This window comes from Bufo gargarizans, chromosome 2 (genome assembly GCF_014858855.1).
Source record: "Bufo gargarizans isolate SCDJY-AF-19 chromosome 2, ASM1485885v1, whole genome shotgun sequence".
Lineage (NCBI taxonomy): Eukaryota > Metazoa > Chordata > Amphibia > Anura > Bufonidae > Bufo > Bufo gargarizans.
In genome coordinates this window covers 172078619-172100654 of record NC_058081.1, presented here as the reverse complement: position 1 = coordinate 172100654, position 22036 = coordinate 172078619, and the positions used below count along the sequence as shown (strand labels likewise).

At 42.2% G+C, this 22036-nt stretch overlaps 1 protein-coding gene across 2 annotated transcripts in view; it reads right to left on the bottom strand.

Moving 5' to 3' along the window:
• Positions 1-22036, bottom strand: part of LOC122929657 (tetratricopeptide repeat protein 24-like) — an 87228-nt gene that overhangs the window by 6129 nt on the left and 59063 nt on the right. For both annotated transcript variants that reach the window (XM_044283290.1, XM_044283291.1), the window contains exon 6: positions 12260-12379. In XM_044283290.1, coding sequence (XP_044139225.1) covers positions 12260-12379 — 120 coding nt within the window. The remainder of the gene's footprint in view (positions 1-12259; positions 12380-22036) is intronic.

Sequence of the window (22036 nt, the reverse complement as noted above, 5' to 3'; positions counted from 1 at the left end):
AAAATATCACATGACCTAACCCCTCAGGTGACCACCGTAAAAAAATAAAAATAAAAACGGTGTAAAAAAAAGCCATTTTTTGTCATCTTACGTCACAAAAAGTGTAATAGCAAGCGATCAAAAAGTCATATGCACCCCAAAATAGTGCAAATCAAACAGTCATCTCATCCCGCAAAAAATGAGACCCTACTTAAGATAATCGCCCAAAAACTGAAAAAACTATGGCTCTTAGACTATGGAGACACTAAAACATTTTTTTTGTTTTAAAAATGAAATCATTGTGTAAAACGTACATAAATAAAAAAAATTGTATACATATTAGGTATCCCCGCGTCCGTGACAACCTGCTCTATAAAATTACCACATGATCTAACCTGTCAGATGAATGTTGTAAATAACAAAAAAAAAAACGCTGCCAAAAAAGCTATTTCTTGTTACCTTGCCGCACAAAAAGTGTAATATAGAGCAACCAAAAATCATATGTACCCTAAACTAGTACCAACAAAACTGCCACCCTATCCCGTAGTTTCTAAAATGGGGTCACTTTTTTGGAGTTTCTACTCTAGGGGTGCATCAGGGGGGCTTCAAATGGGACATGGTGTAAAAAAAAACAGTCCAGCAAAACCTGCCTTCCAAAAACCGTATGGCATTCCTTTCCTTCTGCGCCCTGCCGTGTGCCCGTACAGCGGTTTACGACCACATATGGGGTGTTTCTGTAAACTACAGAATCAGGGCCATAAATAATGAGTTTTGTTTGGCTGTTAACCCTTGCTTTGTAACTGGAAAAAAAAAATTAAAATGGAAAATCTGCCAAAAAAGTGAAATTTTGAAATTGTATCTCTATTATCCATTAAATCTTGTGCAACACCTAAAGGGTTAACAAAGTTTGTAAAATCAGTTTTGAATACCTTGAGGGGTGTAGTTTCTTAGATGGGGTCACTTTTATGGAGTTTATAATCTGGGGGTGCATCAGGGGGGCTTCAAATGGGACTTGGTGTCAAAAAACCGGTCCATAAAAATCAGCCCTCCAAAAAACAAACTGCGCACCTTTCCCTCTACGCCCCGCTGTGTGGCCGTACAGTAGTTTACGACCACATATGGGGTGTTTCTGTAAACAGCAGAGTCAGGGCAATAAAGATACAGTCTTGTTTGGCTGTTAACCCTTGCTTTGTTAGTGGAAAAAATGGGTTAAAATGGAAAATTAGGCAAAAAAATGAAATTCTCAAATTTCATCGCCATTTGCCAATAACTCTTGTGCAACACCTAAAGGGTTAACGACGTATGTAAAATCAGTTTTGAATACCTTGAGGGGTGTAGTTTCTTAGATGGGGTCACTTTTAGGGAGTTTCTACTCTAGGGGTGCATCAGGGGGCTTCAAATGGGACATGGTGTAAATAAACCAGTCCATAAAAATCAGCCTTCCAAAAACCAAACGGCGCACCTTTCACTCTACGCCCCGCTGTGTGGCCGTACAGTAGTTTACGGCCACATATTGGGTGTTTCTGTAAACGGCAGAGTCAGGGCAATAAAGATACAGTCTTGTTTGGCTGTTAACCCTTGCTTTGTTAGTGGAAAAAATGGGTTAAAATGAAAAATTAGACAAAAAAATAAAATTCTCAAATTTCCTCCCCATTTGCCAATAACTCTTGTGCAACACCTAAAGGGTTAACAACGTATTCAAAATCAGTTTTGAATACCTTGAGGGGTGTAGTTTCTTAGATGGGGTCATTTTTGGGTGGTTTCTATTATGTAAGCCTCGCAAAGTGACTTGAGACCTGAACTGGTCCCTAAAAATTGAGTTTTTGTAAATTTCTGAAAAATTTAAAGATTTGCTTCTAAACTTCTAAGCCTTATAACATCCCCAAAAAATAAAATATCATTCCCAAAATAATTCAAACATGAAGTAGACATATGGGGAATGTAAAGTCATCACAATTTTTGGGGGTATTACTATGTATTACAGAAGTAGAGAAACTGGAACTTTGAAATTTGCTAATTTTTCCAAATTTTTGTTAAATTAGGTATTTTTTGGTGCAAAAAAAATAATTTTTTTGACTTCATTTTACCAGTGTCATGAAGTACAATATGTGACGAAAAAACAGTCTCAGAATGGCCTGGATAAGTCAAAGGGTTTTAAAGTTATCAGCACTTAAAGTGACACTGGTCAGATTTGCAAAAAATGGCCTGGTCCTTAAGGTGAAAATGAGCCCGGTCCTTAAGGGGTTAAGGATGTGCACACTTATGCAACCATATTATTTTATATTTATATTTTTTCTTCCCTCCACCTAAAAGATTTCAGTTTGTTTTTCAGTTGAGTTGTACAGTTTATAGGTCACATTAAAGGTTAAAAAAATTCTGAAATGATTTATCTTTGGGTGTGTAGACTTTTTATATTCACTGTAGCAACACAATATATGTGCAGGTTCTGCTCTCCTGAATGTAAATGGCCTGCTTGGACTGAGGTCACCCTGCTTGGACAGTAGGGCTGAAACCAGTGTACCCTCTAAGCTGCGCGGGTGAGCGGTTGCGCAGCAATTATTGTGCCGCCGTTCACAAGTTTAATAAGTCTGCTCAGCGCCCGCTCACCCGCTCGCAAAATCCCCACACTATTGATGAGTTCTTCAAAACTTCCTCCTTCCGTGAGCGGCTCAGTGGGGTGCCGCCTACCACATATTCCCGCACTACTGCTGCCTTCTCCTTCTTTTTTTAACCAAAGAGGAGGACTGAGCAGAAGTGCACAGGCAGAGGCAACGTGGAGGCGGCATTGGCGGTCTGATGGAGAGAAGGGCCCCGCTGCTAATGTCCCCCGGCCCTATAAATGTCACTGCTGTGCAGATGCAGGAAGGAGATAGTGAAGTCCCTGTTCATGAAATCCTAATGTATTACTCACATCCCGCCCCAGAGCAGTCACCCTGCCACCGCCACAGTAATAAGGGGGCGCTAATATTTATTAAACCTGACACACTCAGTGATAAGACGCACTCTGGGGCAGTAAGTTCTGTTCCCTACCAGGAAAAGTCACTTTATGGAGTTTGTCACATACTGAGACCAGGATACCGGTCCTATATGTGGATGGGATGCATGCAGCAGATCTGAGTTTCTTAGAGTAGCAGAGCCGAGCTTGTTAGGTGCAGCAGGGCCGAGCTTGTTAGGTGCAGCAGGGCCGAGCTTGTCAGATGCAGCAGAGCTGAGCTTTGTTAGATGCAGAAGGGTCGAGCTTGTTAGATTCTGCAGAGCTAATGTTGTAAGGTGCAGCAGGGCAGGTCCTTACTGTATATGTTGGGGTACAACTTGTGGTGAAATTCTACTGTGTCCTTACATTGGACTGTAGCTGCAAGTACCAACTGTTCACAGCACAGACACTGCGGCCTCAAACAGTCCATTTACAAACGGTAAATCTGTTCACAAATCTCTGTGTGCCTATACTGCAATAATATTTATTTTCTTTAGTTCTATCCGCTTCCAGAAAAGCTGGGTGAAAGCCAATATTGCTGCCATTCCGACCTTCACCCAGCTTTCCAAGACCGCAGAACGACAAACCCTGAGGAGCAAACGTCGGGTGCACATCTGCCGGAATGTGCATTCCACCGAGGCCTTCTCCACACAGCTGGGGGGCAGATATAGGTATAGGCTGTATAAAGGTATAGACCGTATATTGGTAAAGACTGACTGTATATAGGTATAGGCAGTATATATGTACATAGGTATAGGCTGTGTATAGGTATATCTATCTAATATCTATCTATCTATCTATCTATCTATCTATCTATCTATCTATCTATCTATCCCACAGGGCTTATATTGTCCGGCATGGTGTAACCCCCATACATTTGCTGTACAATATACATTATAATCCCTGCACCATGCTATACAATATACATTATAATCCATACACCATGCCATTCAATATACAGTATAACACCTAAACTGTGGGGTTATGTTGTATATTGCATGGCATGGTGTATGGATTATAATGTATATTGTACAGCATGGTGTTTGGATTATACTATATATTTTACTGTATGGTGTATGAATTAAAATGTATATTGTACAGCATGGTGCAGGGGTTATAATGTATATTATATGGCATGGTGCAGGGATTATAATGTATTCTGTACAGCATGGTGTAGGGATTATACTGTATATTGCACAGCATGGTGCAGGGATTATACTGTATTGTATAGGATGGTGCAGGGGTTACATTGTATGCTCTTTAATGTAACAATTATTTTAGGTTTTTCTATCGCCAACCTTTGATGGCGCTGTGCCCAACTCTGAGCCAACCCCGCTCAGCAGCTGCCAAGGCTTAGAAGGAACACTGGCTGAGACATGTTTTGATCAAAATAAATCTGCTAAGAGCCTCAGTGTAATCTATCATATCAGAATTAAGTTTTAGTCTAGATATAACCGTTGTATTTATTGTTATTTAAGTGCTATTATGTTGTTTTTTCTTTAAAGGGTCTGTCTCACTTCAGCAAATAGCATTTATTATGTAGAGGAATATAATACAAGTCACTTACTAATGTATGGTTACTATCCATATGGCTTCCCTTGCTAGCTGGATTATTTTTTTTCATTATACACTGCTCGTTTCCATGGTAACGACCACCCTGCAATCCATTGGTGGTGGTCGTGCTTGTACATCTCTGGTGGTCAGAACCATGGGAGTGTGTGTAGGCCAGTGCATTTTCCTATAGTGTGCATGCACGATCACCAATGCTGGATTGCAGGGTGGTCATAACCAGGGAAATGAGCAGTGTATAATGCGATGGAAAAATGAATATAGCCAGCAAAGGAGGCAATATGGACGATCAAAATACGTCTTGTAGTAACTTTCTCTACATAATAAATGCTATTTAATGAAGTGAGACAACCCCTTTAAATGTGACCATGCATATCTGCGTATTTATCATATCATGCAGGATGTTTTTATTTTTTTCTTTATGTGATTTTTTTTCCCTTCTAGACCTGTTCTAAGCCTTTGACAGAGTTGAATAAACTCTCAATCCTGTAATAATTTCTTGGCATCACAGATGGGCCTTCTTCAGCATCTTTTCATTGCTCAGTAGTGATGGAAGAACATTGTCCGGGACGATTCGCAAAGGCTAAGGCGCTTTCGCGATCAAATGTTCGCGAACCGTTCGTTCGCGGCGGGCCCCATTCACTTTAATGGCAGGCGAACCTAAAAAACCTTCAGCTCATATTTGCAGCTAGCAAACACTTACTAGAAGTACACAAATAGTCCCACAACAGTGGTATACTGTACCGTACCAGAGGGGGATTATTTGCAAAAATTCACACAAAAAATATGTATTTTAATCAGGGCCCATTTTTATGCATCTTAAAGGGAAACTCTCAAAAATGTGCCCTGTTGGAGCCTAAAAATTGTTTATTTCCTATTGGTTTGATGTATACAAATGTGCAGCACTCCACGTTTTTGTATCCTGCAGAGTCCATTAAAAAAATTAATACATTAACGTTATTTTTTTTGTACCATGGAACATCAGTCTGAGGCATCTGTTAACGTATATATTTTTGGTATGCATTAAATAGATGGCAAAAATAGGATGTGAACCCAGCCCTAGTGTCAGAATAAGCACCAGTACACAGTGGAGCAGTGTGGCGGAGAGGGGAGGCCGCCATGTACTGACAGAGCGCTACCTGGTCTTGGTGGTCAGGGATGAGGACTGTGTTTCCCAAGGATCATTTTGTACTGGGAAATACAGGGCACAGTATAATACACTAGAATCTATATAATATAAAGATATTAGCCCTACCCCCGAATAATAATACAATTAGGTAGTCATTTATTATATAGAAATGCGTCTATGTTAGGCGTATTTCTGACACAGATTGTGGCGCAAAGGTCCTTAGCACCGCAATCTGTATATATTTCCTGCTCATGCCATGTCTAAAAAAAAATGGCGTCAGGTAAAGGGATACAGTTATGGCCATCCAGTTATTGGATTCAACCGCCATACATTGCCCGGATAACACCTCTGTACAGTAACTGGATAACACTGCCATACCGTGACCGGATAAAAGGGTATAAGAGGGCACAGTACATATGTTCAATGAAAATTAGACAGCTCACAACTCTTTAGTAAAGATGCTTGCACGAGAAGGGATCGTTCCCAATTCCAAAATCAGATAAATCCCAGCAAGGGTACTTGTTTCTGTTTTCAAAGTATACTTTATTTCATCATATAATCCACATCACAGCACGCGTTTCGGCCCGTCTAGCCTTCCTCGACTGCACATTGATGACTGATAGCATGTAGCATTTATAGGTCTAGTCACATGACATCACCAATCTATTCAAACAGGAAGTGACATAATAATAGTAACAAAAAATAGTAACAAAAAATATAAATAGTATAATACCCTTACGAATACTACAACAGTAATAGATCTTCCACTCGCGTTGTCGTAGTTTGCAAGAAAACATATATAGATTTTTTTTTTAAAACACATCACTTCGTAATCCCTATTGAGACCCTTAGGGTGTAAAAGATTTTTCTTCCTAATAGTCGGTTTTTGTTTATTAATACGATCCTTCACTTTCTGCATTGTCTCTCCTACATACAACATGCCGCACGGGCACTTTATTAAATAAATAACGTTAGTTGTATCACAGGTGTAATAACCTTTAATCCTGTAGGATTTTCCAGTACGAGGATGCTGAAAATACTGGCCCTTCTGCACATTACTGCATTGCATGCAGTGGAGACAAGGGAACATACCTCCCTTCTGGTGGGTAAGTGTGCTCTGTAATGGAACCTTCTCTACCGTACCAATATAAGAGTGATGATCCCTCAAGCTGGAATTATGTCTATTGCCTATAAGTGGTGAGTTCTTAAACTCCACTATAGTGGGATACGCTTTCTCCAAAATGTGCCAATGTTTACGTACCACATTATCAAGTTGATGATTCAAAGGATGATATTTATGAATGAGAGCTATGCTATCTGTTATTTTTTGGCGGAGTTCGTATCTCACTAGCACTTATTGCTGTTGTTAAAATCTCCCGAGGGTAACCCCACTCCAAGAATCGGGATGTCATCTCATCCACCTTCATCTGCTGTATCTCTGGATCCGAGACAATCCTTTTAACTGTCATGAATTGAGATTTTAGGATTGACCTCTTAAGAGAGGGAGGGTGTGCGCTATGATAATGTAAAATACTGTTTCTATCAGTTTCTTTCCTATACAAGTCAGTGCTCAAAATCCCCCCTTTCTGTTTCTGTATTATAACATCCAGAAAATGTACGGATTTCTGATCATAGGTTATTGTGAATTTTACCCTCGGGAGATTTTAACAACAGCAATAAGTGCTAGTGAGATACGAACTCCACCAAAAAATAACAGAGATCGCATAGCGCTCATTCATAAATACCATCCTTTGAATCATCAACTTGATAATGTGGTACGTAAACATTGGCACAAATCGACTATTAGGAAGAAAAAATCTTTTACTTCCTATACCATTCTATTTTCATAACCATAATCATTCTATAGCACAGCTGAAATAGCAGGTCATCGAGCGAGTACATCTACCAAGGAGAGGAGGGGATCTGAAGAGATTACTACTCAAAAGGGAGGCGTTCTGAATACATACCCTTGATACCTTACACCCTAAGGGTCTTAATAGGGATTACGTGATGTGTTTAAAAAAAAAGTTTTTTATATATGTTTTCTTGCAGACTACGACAACGCGATCGTGAGTGGAAGATATATTACTGTTGTAGTATTCGCAAAGGTATTATACTATTTATATGTTTTTGTTACTATTTTTTGTTACTATTATTATGTCCCTTCCTGTTTGAATTGATTGGTGATGTCATGTGACTAGACCTATAAATGCTACATGCTATCAGTCATCAATGTGCAGTTGAGGAAGGCTGGACGGACCAAAACGCGTGCTGTGATGTGGATTATATGATGAAATAAAGCATACTTTGAAAACAGAAACAAGTGCGCCTGCTGGGATTTATCTGATACAGGATAAATATGTAACTGTCGGCCAGTACAGGCCCCAAAAATTAGGCAATAGGCATTCACCTGACAGCAAAGAACTTTGGATTCTGTGGCTGGAGCTACATTAGGCGGTCACAGGATAAATATGTAACTGTCGGCCAGTACAGGCCCCAAAAATTAGGCATTCATCTGACATAAAAGACCTTTTATGCTGCTGTATATACATAAGGCAAAGACCATTCTTTGTTCTATGTGGTGGCAGATATGTTTGGGCTGGCATGAGGAAATTCAATTACACATCATCACAGGTGTTGAATTCCTCCAAGATCTATGCCTCATTAATTTTTAGAAATGTGAGGTAGTCCACACTGTCGTGAGCTAGGCAAGTGCACTTATCGATCACGATCCCCCCTGCTGCGCAAGCCAAGAGTTCCATTGCAAATTGTGCCAGCTCTGGCCACAGGTCAAGCCTGCACACTCAGTAGTCAAGGAGTTCCTCACTTCTCAGAGTGTCCACATTGGCCGTTAACCCGATGTAGTCGGACACCTGTCGGTTTAGGCGTTCCCTGAGGTTGGATTCGTAGGGCAGCTGTCGATGGGTTGGCTGCAAGAATGATCTCATATCCAAAGTGACCAACACATCTTCAAACCGCCGCCCTCTTTTTGTAGGTGCGGTAGTATTGGTACCCGCATCTGTTTTGCTGTGGGGGGAAATTCCTCTGCCAGTGCCCGCAACAGCAGAAAGTGTTGGAGCACCATGGCTCCTGTTCATCGCCCAGGAGAATGTGATACTCGGCCTCCTCCCCCCAGCCAAGGACAACACCAGGGATCCCCAAAAAGTTTAAAGCCTACTCTTCTTGCTCCTCCTCCTCCTCCCCCCAGCCACCATCCTCCTCTGACTCCTCTTCAGACTCCTTCTGACTTGTCTCAGATGAAGTAGCCTCCCCTGGAAATTCATTTAGCATTGCGACTTCCTCATCTTCCATCTCCTGCTCCTCGACGGTTTGATCAATGACACAATACAAAGAATGCTCCATAAAGAAGGCGTAAGGTATGATGTCACTGATGGTGCCCTGGCTGCGACTGACCAGTTTGGTGATCTCATCAAATGGCTGCAGAATTCTGCATGCGTTGCGCATGAGCAGCCACTGGCGCAGGGAAAAGAAACCAAGCTCCCCAGAAACTGTCCTGCTGCAGAGTTCCTACAGGTAGTTGTTAATGCCTGCGTCCTGGGAGCGCAAGATGTAACTGTGCATTGTGGATGGCTCGATCCAAATACATTTACAGTCTGCTTTTTGCCTCCTGTGCACTGCGAGTTCTGCCTGCCCTTTTCCTCACTATCCGCTGCTCCGTCTCTCCCTCTGAACTCCCCTCCTCTTCCTCTCTTGTGGGCACCCACGTGACATCCATCGACACGTCATTATCGTCACCTTCACCACCTCTGACATTAGAGATCTTGGAGTAGACAGCAAAAGCGGGGACCAACCTCCTTGGGCTGATCTGGGTACTGTCGTCAGACCGCTGGGTGGCGGCCATTGCTACCTTCTCTTCCTCATCCGATGCCAAGAATTTCTGCGCATCGGTAAGGTCTGGGAATGGATGGGAAAATAATTCCTCTGACGAGTGGAGGGGCTATGTTGATGGTGGTGGTGGTAGTGTCTTTGGGGGGTGCACACAGCAGAGAGTGAGGAGAGTGCAGATAGAGAGGATGAGGAGGGTGCAGAAGCGGAAGGCTGAATGAGCCACTCAAGCAACTCTGGCTCATCCTTTGACATAGTTGCACACATCTTCTCCAACTTCCCACTTAGGCTCCGGCCTGGTGCACCTGCCTGACCCCTACCACCCCTACAGAACGGCCTGCCTCTTCCTCTGCCTGTTATTTTCAAAATGACCCTGTACCAAAGTCCCTAGAGAAGAGCAGTATTTGTGGAAGCGGATATATGGCAGGCCTAAATCAGTTGTTAGTTGAAGCTGGTATATCAGCCTAAAGCAGTAATTTTGTGGAAGCAGGTATATGGAAAACCTCTATCATTATTTTGTTGAAGCTGATATATGGCAGGCCTCAATCAGTTGTCAGTTGAAGCTGGTATATCAAAACTCGCAATCTGTATTTTGTGGACGCAGGTCTATGGAAAACCTCTATCACTATTTGGTGGATGCTGATATATGGAAGGCCTCAATCAGTTGTTAGTTGAAGCTGGTATATCACCCTCAAGCAGTAATTTTGTGGACGCAGGTATATGGAAAACCTTCTCATTCAGTTTTCTAAAACTCAAAATGGAGAAGCTGAATTCATCATCTTTCCCTAATGTTACTCAACCCCCTACCAGACCTAGCAATCAAAATCAATTGCTCTACACTTTTCCAGTCTCACAAGTCCACTACTTTGAAAAACCTTTAATTCCTCTTTTTCCTTCAAACTGTACATCCAAAAACGTAGCACTTCCTGCTGCCTCAAGCTCGAATCGACTTTTTCCTCAACCTTGAAACATCCTCCACTGTGGCTTCATATCTAACACTCCTGTGCCCCTCCAATCTACCCTTAGCTCTGTTGCTTAGTTAATCCACCTATCCTCTTCCTCTCAACTCTGCCAATCCTTTCGGTGGCTACCCTTAAAAATGATATACAAATCCGTCCACAGCTTGTCCCCTCCATACACCTCTGACCTAATCTCCTGATACAGCTCCATATTTAATCTTGCTACCACAACACATCCGACTCTTTGCCACTTTTGAAACTTTCAAATGAAACCTGAAAACCTACATCTTCCGAAAAGTCCACAACCTACAATTAGGCCTCATGCACATGAACGTATTTTATTTCCGTGTCCGTTTTTTTTTTTTGCAGATAGGATGTAGACCCATTCATTTCAATGGATTCGCAAAAAATGCAACACAGACGTCACAAGGACATCATCCGTATTTTCTGCAGACCGCAAAATACATACGGTCATGTGCATGTAGCCTAACTCTGTTGCCACTGCAACATCATTGAGTCTGTCTGCGATTACCTGAAAATACAGAAAGATCGGAGCAAGCCTACATCCATAAAAGATCTGTGGTTAGTTCTCCAAGATGTTTAGAACAACCTCCCTGCCGAGACCCTTTAAAAACTGTGTGTAAGTGTATCTAGAAGAATTGATGCGGTTTTGAAGGCAAAGAGTGGTCATACCAGATATTGATTTTAGATTTCTCTTTTGTTCACTCAATTTGTATTTTGTTAATTGATTAAAATAAACTAACACTTCTATTTTTTAAAGCATTCCTACTTTGCATCATTTTTCCATACCTGCCTAAAACTTTAGCACATCTATGTACATAAGCCATGCCTATAATAAATATTTTTCCACTGCAGAGATGTGCTTTCTTCCTAATTTCTACATGTAGCATAGTAACTGTTTATAAGGCTGAAAAACAGGCATACTTCTATCCAATTGAGAGTTAACCCACTTTATTGCATGGAGTAATATTTAAAGGGAACTTGTCATCACAGTTTGTCATATGCAATTAATTATATGGCACTGTAGATTATAATCACAGCAAAATAATTTCTGTGTCTTTCAAAAATATCAGATTTCTATATGTACTGTAAATGCAGATAATGAAGTAATCGGGATGTCTACACTGACCAACTCACAGAGACTCTACACAAGTCTGACTATCTGACCATTATTAACATTCCCTGGTTGTTTCAAGTCACCCCAGCATGTCTGGAATTTTAGAAATGCTTCATAATTCCTCTTTCCCTCCTCCTCACCTGACATACGAATTACAGTATGTTGACGTGTATACACCAGAAGAGAAGCGAAGGAGAAATTATTGCACATGCGCAAGACTTCAGATGTGGCAGGATGACTTTGAGTATGCAGGAGGTTGTCAATCTTGGAGAGATGTGTGGGCATGGTTACTCTGTGACTTTGACAGTGTAAGAAGATACCCAAATGACTCCATTACCCACATACCCACAAGGTACAATTTCAAAGTATAGTTACAAAAACAAGAACTAAACAATTATTTTGCTGCAAATGTATTCCCTTTGATTCAGTAGAGCGCATGTGAGAGTCAAAAATGACCACAATACTTGATAAACCAAACCTATTGTTTAGATTGCTGGATAAATGTCACATACACATAACTACAACAGAATGAAGATTTTTTTTTTTTTACATCCATGCTTTCATTAGTAAATGTATGTTGAGCAATGGAAACTGGGTTAATTAGGTTCATGTTATCACATTGTTTCACATTATTTTCATTCTGCATTCATTTTTAATAAACTCACATCTGGTCTTGTCCTTGAAACACTGTCAGTCAAAAATGCAGATTGTTGATGAGATATTTTATATTCGATGGTGTCTGTAAGTTTTTCTACAAGTCTCTCCCTCATGACATCGGATGTTTCCTAAAAAGAAAAAAGAGACCTCGTAAAGTTCAAAAAGTTCTAATATTTTCAATATGAAGTCAATAATATATCAATTATTTTCAACTGTAGCATAAGAACCCTGATATACCAAGACCTAACTCTTCAAACCACTGAATCCACTGCCACTCAGACCAGGCACATGACATGGGAATGTTGTGATCCTATGTCCAAGACTCACAGAGATTGCCGAGCACTGCATTAATCCAGTAAAATCAGCTGTTTTATTAGGTCAATCTAAAAAGACATATACATAAAATTGTAATATTTCCTCTGAATATACTGATCATCATGACCAAGAGCTAATGTAGCTCGAAATGCATCAGCCAATTTTGTGTGTGTGCTTTTTTATTTTGATCTAATAAGTTCCTGACTATACTGGACTCAAGCAATGCTGGACAGTCTCTGTGAACCTTGGATAGCAGTTACAGTGAGGAACAGAAGTATTTGAACACCCTGCGATTTTGCAAGTTCTCCCACTTAGAAATCATGGAGGGGTCTGAAATTCACATTGTAGGTGCATTCCCACTCTGAGAGACCGAATAAAAAAATAATAAAAAAAAAATCAAGAAATCACATTGTATGATTTTTAAAAGAACAGATTTGTCTTGCACTGCTGAACATAAATATTTGAACACCTGAGAAACAGCAAGAATTCTGGCTCTCAAAGACCTGTTACTGTGCCTTTAAAAAGTCCACCTCTACTCCACTCATTAATCTAACTTAGTAGCACCTGTCTGAGCTGTTTAAAGACCCCTGTCCACCCCACAGTCAGTCAGACGCCAACTACTACCATGGGCAAGGTCAAAGAGCTGTCAAAAGACACCAGAGACAAAATTGTGGCCCTCCACAAGGCTGGAAAGGGGTATGGGACAATTGCCAAGCAGCTTGGTGAAAATAGATCAACTGTTGGGGCAATTGTTAGAAAATGGAAGAGGCTAAAGATGACTGTCAGGCTCCCTTGGACTGGGGTTCCATGCAAGATCTCACCTCGTGGGGTATCACTGATGATAAAAAAGGTGAGGAATCAGCCCAGAACTACAAGGGAGGAGCTGGTCAATGACCTGAAGAGAGCTGGGACCACAGTTTCAAAGGTCACTGTCGGTAGAACACTACGCCCTCATGGTTTCAAATCATGCATTGCATGGAAGGTTCCCCTGCTCAAGTCATCACATGTACAGGCCCGTCTGAAGTTTGCCAATTACCAGCTGGATGATCCAGAGGAGGCATGTGAGAAAGTAATGTGGTCAGATGAGGCCAAAGTAGAACTTTTTGGTCTAAACTTCACTCGTCATGTTTGGAGGAAAAAGAAGGATGAGTTGCATCCCAAGAACACCATCCCTATTGCAGTGCTGCCAGCACAGAAGTGACAGCAGCAGGTCTTCCACTACATTATGCTGCCCTCAGTGAGGGCAGCATCGTGCAGGTGACAGGTTCCCTTTAAACAAAGATTGTTACATGATAACCTGCAAAACTTGAAATTTAGGATAACAGCATATAACTTTCTTGCAAGCAAAAGGATCTCTCAGCTCCCACTAATATCTGCCTCCAAACTGTTTTATTCAAAAGATTTTATATAGAAATAAACTTGTCTTTCCAACTTTTATATTATTTCTGACAGTAAATTATCTCCTATGGAAACAAAAGGAATGATTAAATCAAACATGCCCAATCCCTCTTTACCCTGGCATTTACTGTCTGGAGAAGAGTTAGGGGGCCCCACACAAAGAGGAACAGGATAATCATACCTTTGTGGAGCTTTTCTCTTCAGTTGTAGTGTGAATATGAACATTTAATCTGCCAGAATTTGCTCTTTCAAATGATCAGTGAGCAGAGCTTCAGTATGAAGTTCTCTCTGCATTGAGCTGCTTCAGACCTCCCCTCTACTTTGAGTGACAGCTGTAGAATCCAACCAGAAGATAACTACAGCTGTCACTCAGGGGGCATGCTGTTAAGATGCTCAATGCAGATTGCAGAGAACACTGCAAAGCTCCGTTGTGAACATGTGCAAGAGCAGAATCTGGCAGAAATAAAACCTCATATTCACACTATTCCTGAATCCTGATGAGAAAATATATGTTTGTACTGCTCTTTCCAGTCACTACCTAGTGCTGTCAGCAGTTTAGAATGGTGAACCTGCTGACAGATACCCATTAAAACAATTCTGAAACAGTGCCGAAAGATTGGTCACTTCCTTTCGTGATCCTTGGTAGACAAGGGTCTCAAAGAAGCACATCTTCGTACTGCAGAAGTGATTATTTCACATTTAGTATGTATTGACACAAAAGATTTATACAGAATTAAAGTAATCATGATTGCGTTGTAATAACATTTGCATTATGCCTTAGGCCGAATGCACACGGCCGTTTTTCACGGCCGTGAGCAGTCCGTGGAGCCACGGGCTGGATTCCTGCTGAGAGCAGGAGCGCACGGCGTCATTGGTTGCTATATCTTTATCTATATATTTTATCTATATATTTTATCTGCAATACAGTAATACACTGGTATGATCTATACCAGTGTATTACTGTACTGTGGTGGCAGCAGGGAGCGCATGGCGTCATTGGTTGCCAATGACGCCGTGCGCTCCTGCTCTCAGCAGGAATCCAGCCTGTGGTTCCACGGACCGCTCACGGCCGTGAAAAACGGCTGTGTGCATTCGGCCTTATTCACATAGTCAGTGTTCGGTCAGTGATTTTGAACCAAAAACAGGTGCAGATCTAAACAAAGAACAGGGGCAGATCTTTCCCTTAGGCCTTGTTCACGTCAGATAAACAAAAATGACCCAGGGTATCCCCAGGACGGGTAAGGAACAGTGCCCACCCTTGATAGCCACAGGGGATACACCTAAAGTATAACTCGGTAAAAGCTCCCGAGTGAAATAGCAGAAACAAATGAGGAGAGAGCTCATATTACCAAAAATATATAAATTTTATTACAATATGTTAAAAATAACAGAAAAAGAAAGGTAGATTAGTACATGAGATGCCGTGAAGCAAGGTGATGAGAGCGGAGAACAAAAGAGCGCCACCCTGGGAGGAAAAGGCACACGGGTATGAACATAAAGAGATCTAGTATACAATAATGTCTGACATGGGAAAGAAAAGTCTTGGGTACAGTGCCCAACCCATGAAGTGAGTGGATAGATGATGAAACCATACAATATCGGGTAGAGCGAGGTCAACTCCTGCACCCCCACTGGGAACAATTGCGAACGCATAAAGGTAGAAGTACATAGCATGAAAGGCAAGGTGCAGGTGGACACAAGTGACCACACAACCAGCGGGGGGCAGGGGGGACCGAAGCTCACCTGAATAAACCGTGTGCAAAGAGACCCAGGATGGCGCTACCCCAACGCGCGTTTCGGCGTGCCTTCGTCAGGGTGGCGCTCTTTTGTTCTCCGCTCTCATCACCTTGCTTCACGGCATCTCATGTACTAATCTACCTTTCTTTTTCTGTTATTTTTAACATATTGTAATAAAATTTATATATTTTTGGTAATATGAGCTCTCTCCTCATTTGTTTCTGCTTGTTCACGTCAGTGTTTTGTTCAGTGATTTCCATCAGTGATTGTAAACAAAAACCAGGATTGGAGCCTCCACAGACATAAGGTATAAGGGAAAGATCTGCACCTGTTCTGTGTGTTCTGGTTTTGGCTCACATTCACTGATGGAAATCACTGACCAAAAGACTGATGTGTGAATAAGGCCAGTTAGTTGTGCCACAGTCTGTGACTTTCCCCGGCTCAAGCCAGGTCTAAAAAAGTGGGCGTGGCATGGGCAGGAAGGTGGACAGGCAGACAGGCCCGTCTCATTCATCATTTTCTGGGGCTATTTTAGGCATAGAGAATGGTCTAAATGTAAGCCAACAAGGAAGCCGGCTTACATTTAGAACTGGCGCTGGAGGCGCAGAAGTTATATAGAGGCCAATGCCTCTTCAGAACTTTGGCGGATCCACTGCCAGATATAAGGTTATTAAGACCGGCGTCTAAAATGCTGGTCTTAATAAATGACCCCCTTAGTCTTTATAGAGCACTAGCAGAAGGATCCGCCTTTGCACGGGTATATTTAATCTATTCCATTTAATGTTTGTGTATGTCACTAAAAAATATCAACAGTATCCCCCTTAACAGTGAGCTCTACAGTACCCCGCCCATTAACACTGACCTCCATAGCGGACCCTTCCCTTTAACTGTGACATCCACAGTTCCCTGTCCCCTTAAGAGACCTTCACAGTGCCCGCACCCTTAACAGTGACCTCCACAGCAGCCTGCCACTTTAACAGTGACCTCCACAGCAGCCGCCACTTCAATAGTGACCTCCACAGTACCTCATCTACTTAACAGTGATTTCCACAACACCCCGTCTCCTTAACAGTGGCCTCTACAGCTATCTGCCCCTTAACACTGATGTCCATAGTGGAACGTCCCCTTAACTGTGACCTCCACAGCAGCCTGCCCCTAGGGTGGCCAGAGGTCCGGTTTTACGCTGAGCAGTCCGGCTCTCAGACTTCCTGTCCAGATGGACACAGGGATGTTCTTCTGAACAGCTCACTCTCAGACAGCAGCACTGTGCTGTCTGAGCATGAGCTGCAGGTAGAAAATCACCCTCCCTCGATCCCCTGCAGCTGACAAAGTTGATTTTTACCTTCATTTTTTTCAATCCCCGTCGGCTGCGGAGTGGGAGGGGGCGTGGCTTAGCGGGGCCTGGGTGCAGGGTTTTTAAGTCCGTCTTTTTAGGGGTCAGTCTTAATGGCCACCCTACCTGTCCCTGAACTGTGACCTCCACAGCACTCCGCTCCCTTAACAGTGTCATCCACATCACCCTGCTCCTCTAAAGCTGGCCTATAGCAGTGAAGAAAAATTTCTGGGTTGTTAAGGAAACCTGGTGTAAAACTGTGTGTATGTGGAGACTAAGGACCTGCCAGCTTCTATTGGCTGATAAGGGACATGAGACTAAGGACCTACCAGCTTCTATTGGCTGATAAGGGACATGTGACCGTGTGTATGGCAGTTGGGATATGAAGAGAAAGACCTGCAGACTTCTATTGGCTAATGTAGGTCATGTGATGTGCCATATTTTTTGGAAATATCTCAGGAATGGCACGTGCTAGAGAACTGTGACCCCCACAAGATTTCTTTCCTGGTAGCAAGGGATGTATATACCAAGTTTCGTTGAAATCGATGGTTGCGTTTTTGAGTGATAGCGGAACATACAAACCGGATTCCAAAAAAGTTGGGACACTATACAAATCATAAATAAAAACTGAATGCAATGATGTGGAGGTGCCAACTTCTAATATTTTATTCAGAATAGAACATAAATTACTGAACATGAAAATGTACCATTTTAAGGGAAAAATATGTTGAATCAGAATTTCATGGTGTCAACAAATCCCCAAAAAGTTGGGACAAGGCCATTTTCACCACTGTGTGGCATCTCCCCTTCTTCTTACAACACTCAACAGACGTCTGGGGACCGAGGAGACCAGTTTCTCAAGTTTAGAAATAGGAATGCTCTCCCATTCTTGTCTAATACAGGCCTCTAAGGTCCCTTTCACACGAGCGTGATTTCCGCGCGGGTGCAATGCGTGACGTGAACGCATAGCACCCGCACTGAATCCTGACCCATTCATTTCAATGGGGCTGTGTACATGACCGTTTTTTTTCACACATCACTTCTGCAATGCTTTGAAATCGCAGCATGTTCTATATTCTGCGTTTGTAACGCAGGACAGGCCCCATAGAAGTGAATGGGGCTGCGTGAAAAACGCATTGCATCCGCAAGCAAGTGCAGGTGCGATGCGTTTTTCACTGATGGTTGCTAAGAGACGTTGTTTGTAAACATTCAGTTTTTTATCACGCGCGTGAATGACGCATCAAAACGCATTGCACCCGCGCGGAAAAAACTGAACAACCAAACGCAATCGCAGACAAAACTGACTTGTTTTAGTGCCAAAATCGCAGCATTTTCACTGAACACATCCTGAACGCATCCGGATCAAATCCGTCACGCCCGTGTGAAACCAGCCTAAGGGCAGCTTCACACGAGCGGATGCCGTGCGTGGCATCCGCTCCGTGAAAGAGTGCCAAGACCCGCTGCAGACTGCAGAGGCACGGAGCAGTAACATGACTGTTAATTCTCCGTGCCTCTCTGTGATCTCCTTACTACGAAATCACAGTGACCACTGTGATTTCGTAGTAAAGAGATCACAGAGAGGCACGGAGCATTAACAGTCATGTTACTGCTCCGTGCCTCTGCAGTCTGCAGCGGGTCTTGGCACTCTTTCACGGAGCGGATGCCACGCACGGCATCCGCTCGTGTGAAGCGGCCCTAACTGTTCAATCGTCTTGGGCCTTCTTTGTTGCACCTTCCTCTTTATGATGCACCAAATGTTCTCTATAGGTGAAAGATCTGGACTGCAGACTGGCCATTTCAGTACCCGGGTCCTTCTCCTACGCAGCCATGATGTTGTGATTGATGCAGAATGGCGCCTGGCATTATCTTGTTGAAAAATGCAGGGTCTTCCCTGAAAGAGATGACGTCTGGATGGGAGCATATGTTGTTCTAGAACCGGAATATATTTTTCTGCATTGATGGTGCCTTTCCAGACATGCAAGCTGCCCATTCCACACGCACTCATGCAACCCCATACCATCAGAGATGCAGGCTTCTGAACTGAGCGTTGATAACAACTTGGGTTGTCCTTGTCCTCTTTGGTCCGGATGACATGGCGTCCCAGATTTCCAAAAAGAACTTCGAATCGTGACTCGTCTGACCACAGAACAGTCTTCCATTTTGCCACACTCCATTTTAAATGATCCCTGGCCCAGTGAAAACGCCTGAGCTTGTGGATCTTGCTTAGAAATGGCTTCTTCTTTGCACTGTAGAGTTTCAGCTGGCAACGGCAGATGGCACGGTGGATTGTGTTCACTGACAATGGTTTCTGGAAGTATTCCTGAGCCCATTCTGTGATTTCCTTTACAGTAGCATTCCTGTTTGTGGTGCAGTGTCGTTTAAGGGCCCGGAGATCACGGACATCCAGTATGGTTTTACGGCCTTGACCCTTACGCACAGAGATTGTTCCAGATTCTCTGAATCTTCGGATGATGTTATGCACAGTTGATGATGATAGATGCAAAGTGTTTGCAATTTTTCGCTGGGTAACACCTTTTTGATATTGCTCCACTATCTTTCTGCGCAACATTGTGGGAATTGGTGATCCTCTACCCATCTTGGCTTCTGGGAGACACTGCCACTCTGAGAAGCTCTTTTTATACCCAATCATGTTGCCAATTGACCTAATTAGTGTCAATTGGTCTTCCAGCTCTTCGTTATGCTCAAATTTACTTTTTCCAGCCTCTTATTGCTACTTGTCCCAACTTTTTGGGGATTTGTTGACACCGTGAAAATTTGAATATTTTTCCTTTAAAATGATACATTTACTCGGATTAAACGTTTGATCTGTCATCTACGTTCTATTACAAATAAAATATTGACATTTGCCATCTCCACATCATTGCATTCAGTTTTTATTCACAATTTGTTTAGTGTCCCAACTTTTTGGGAATCCGGTTTGTACATACACACACATACATACGTCCTTCTTTTTATATATATATATATATATATATATATATATATATATGTATATATATATATATATATATATATACACACACACAGATTCCTTTTCTAGGTATAAGAAATTATGACTATTCTGAGTTATGCTGCTAAGATGCCCTTTATATCTTCCACTGTGCACAGATTATAGTGATAGATGACCTACAATAAAACATTCAGCTTTTATCCTCATATACTGGAATCTATGGCGAAAAACAAAACATTAAACCATAGCTGTGGATTTGCTTTAAAAAATGTCTCTTTTTTTCCTAGCTATTGAGTGAATGCATTGCATTAGTGTGAGAATGACTAACTGCCTTTCTGTGATTCATGCCCTTGTGAGGAATTCATTGCTTAGAAATCCTAGTAAATCTCGGGAATACATTTGCCAAAGAACTGATAATTACTGCCTAGTTAGTCTCTCATCTCCAAGTGGCCAGGTAAAGTGGCACCACTGTGATTTTCTTCATTTCGCTGCTACATGACTGCGTGATTAGGCATATCTTCTGACGGTAAACCAAACACTGTAAGCACACTGATGCTTTTAATTCATTGCAATCCTATTAAGTATGATTTATCTGCAATGACAATGAGGATTGTTCGCTGTGTAAGATAATTCCCACCACAGCAGGCCTGTTATCATCCAGATAAGGAGCCGAAGTCTACAAGTCTATTGTCAGCCATGGTTTGGTATGAAGAATACTGTGTCTTATAGCTGATAATCATGTTTTCAAATAATCCTATCAGTGCTGAAATGAAATAAACTATCTAAATGAAATATTTATAGCATGTATTGTACAACTATTTAAACCGTTACACTGTCCCTTGTTGTTTTTTCTACATTTCTAGGTAAATTTTATCTTATTTGAAAAATATCCATGAAAATACAAAAGTAAAGTGTTTCAACAGATCTGCATACGTTGTAACCATGTGTGTTTCCTTCCTTCCTACACTGCAAATCAAAGAAAAAGGGGATGAAATGGAAAATTGGGGGTGAACGTTGGTATTGAAGTTCATTCCCTATTATTTTCCTTTGTATAGGTGCCTGCAGTTTATCAGTGAACAAGCTCATATGCTGTGTGATCGCATCCTTCATGTCACACCTAAAATCATCATTTGTCAGCCTTGATACATTGATTCTGTATGAGTATGAATGATCACAGTAGTGGTTGTTCATTCTTACCCAAAGAGAATGAGGTCCCTTTCACACGAGCGTGATTTCCGCGCGGGTGCAATGCGTGACGTGAACGCATAAGCACCCGCACTGAATCCAGACCCATTCATTTCAATGGGATCTGTGCACATAAGCGTTGTTTTTCACGCATCACTTCTGCGTTGCGTGAAAATCGCAGCATGTTCTATATTCTGCGTTTTTCACGCAGCCCTGGCCCAATAGAAGTGAATGTGGCTGCGTGAAAAACGCATTGCATCCGCAAGCAAGTGCGAGTGCGATGCGTTTTTCACTGATGGTTGCTAAGGGATGCTGTTTGTAAACCTTCAGTTTTTTTGTCACGCGCGTGAAAAACGCATCAAAACGCATTGCACCTGCACGGAAAAGACTGAGCAACTGAACGCAATCGCAGACAAAACTGACTGAACTTGCTTGCAAAATAGTGCGAGTTTCACTGAACGCACCCTGAACGCATCCGGACCTAATCCGTCACGCTCGTGAAAGGGGCCTGACTGTTGCATGTGAATGCAGCTGAATGAGCAGGCAATGATAGGAATGAAGAGTTTGTTCTCAATCATTGCACTGTGCATTGACCCGTGTACTCAAGCTACTACCTCTGAGTATGTAAGGTAGTTGAGAAGCATTCTCACTAGTGATGGCCTTGCGGTTCGCAGCGTACTTTGCTCGTTCGCGATACGCCGAACATATGGCGATATTCGCGCCCGCCATATTATTTTACACTGTGGAGAACTTTGACCCATGACACATCCGTCAGGTGGTACAGGACAGCCAATTGAGATGTTTCAGCCCATGGACATATCCCCTACCTTATAAATAGACCCGATC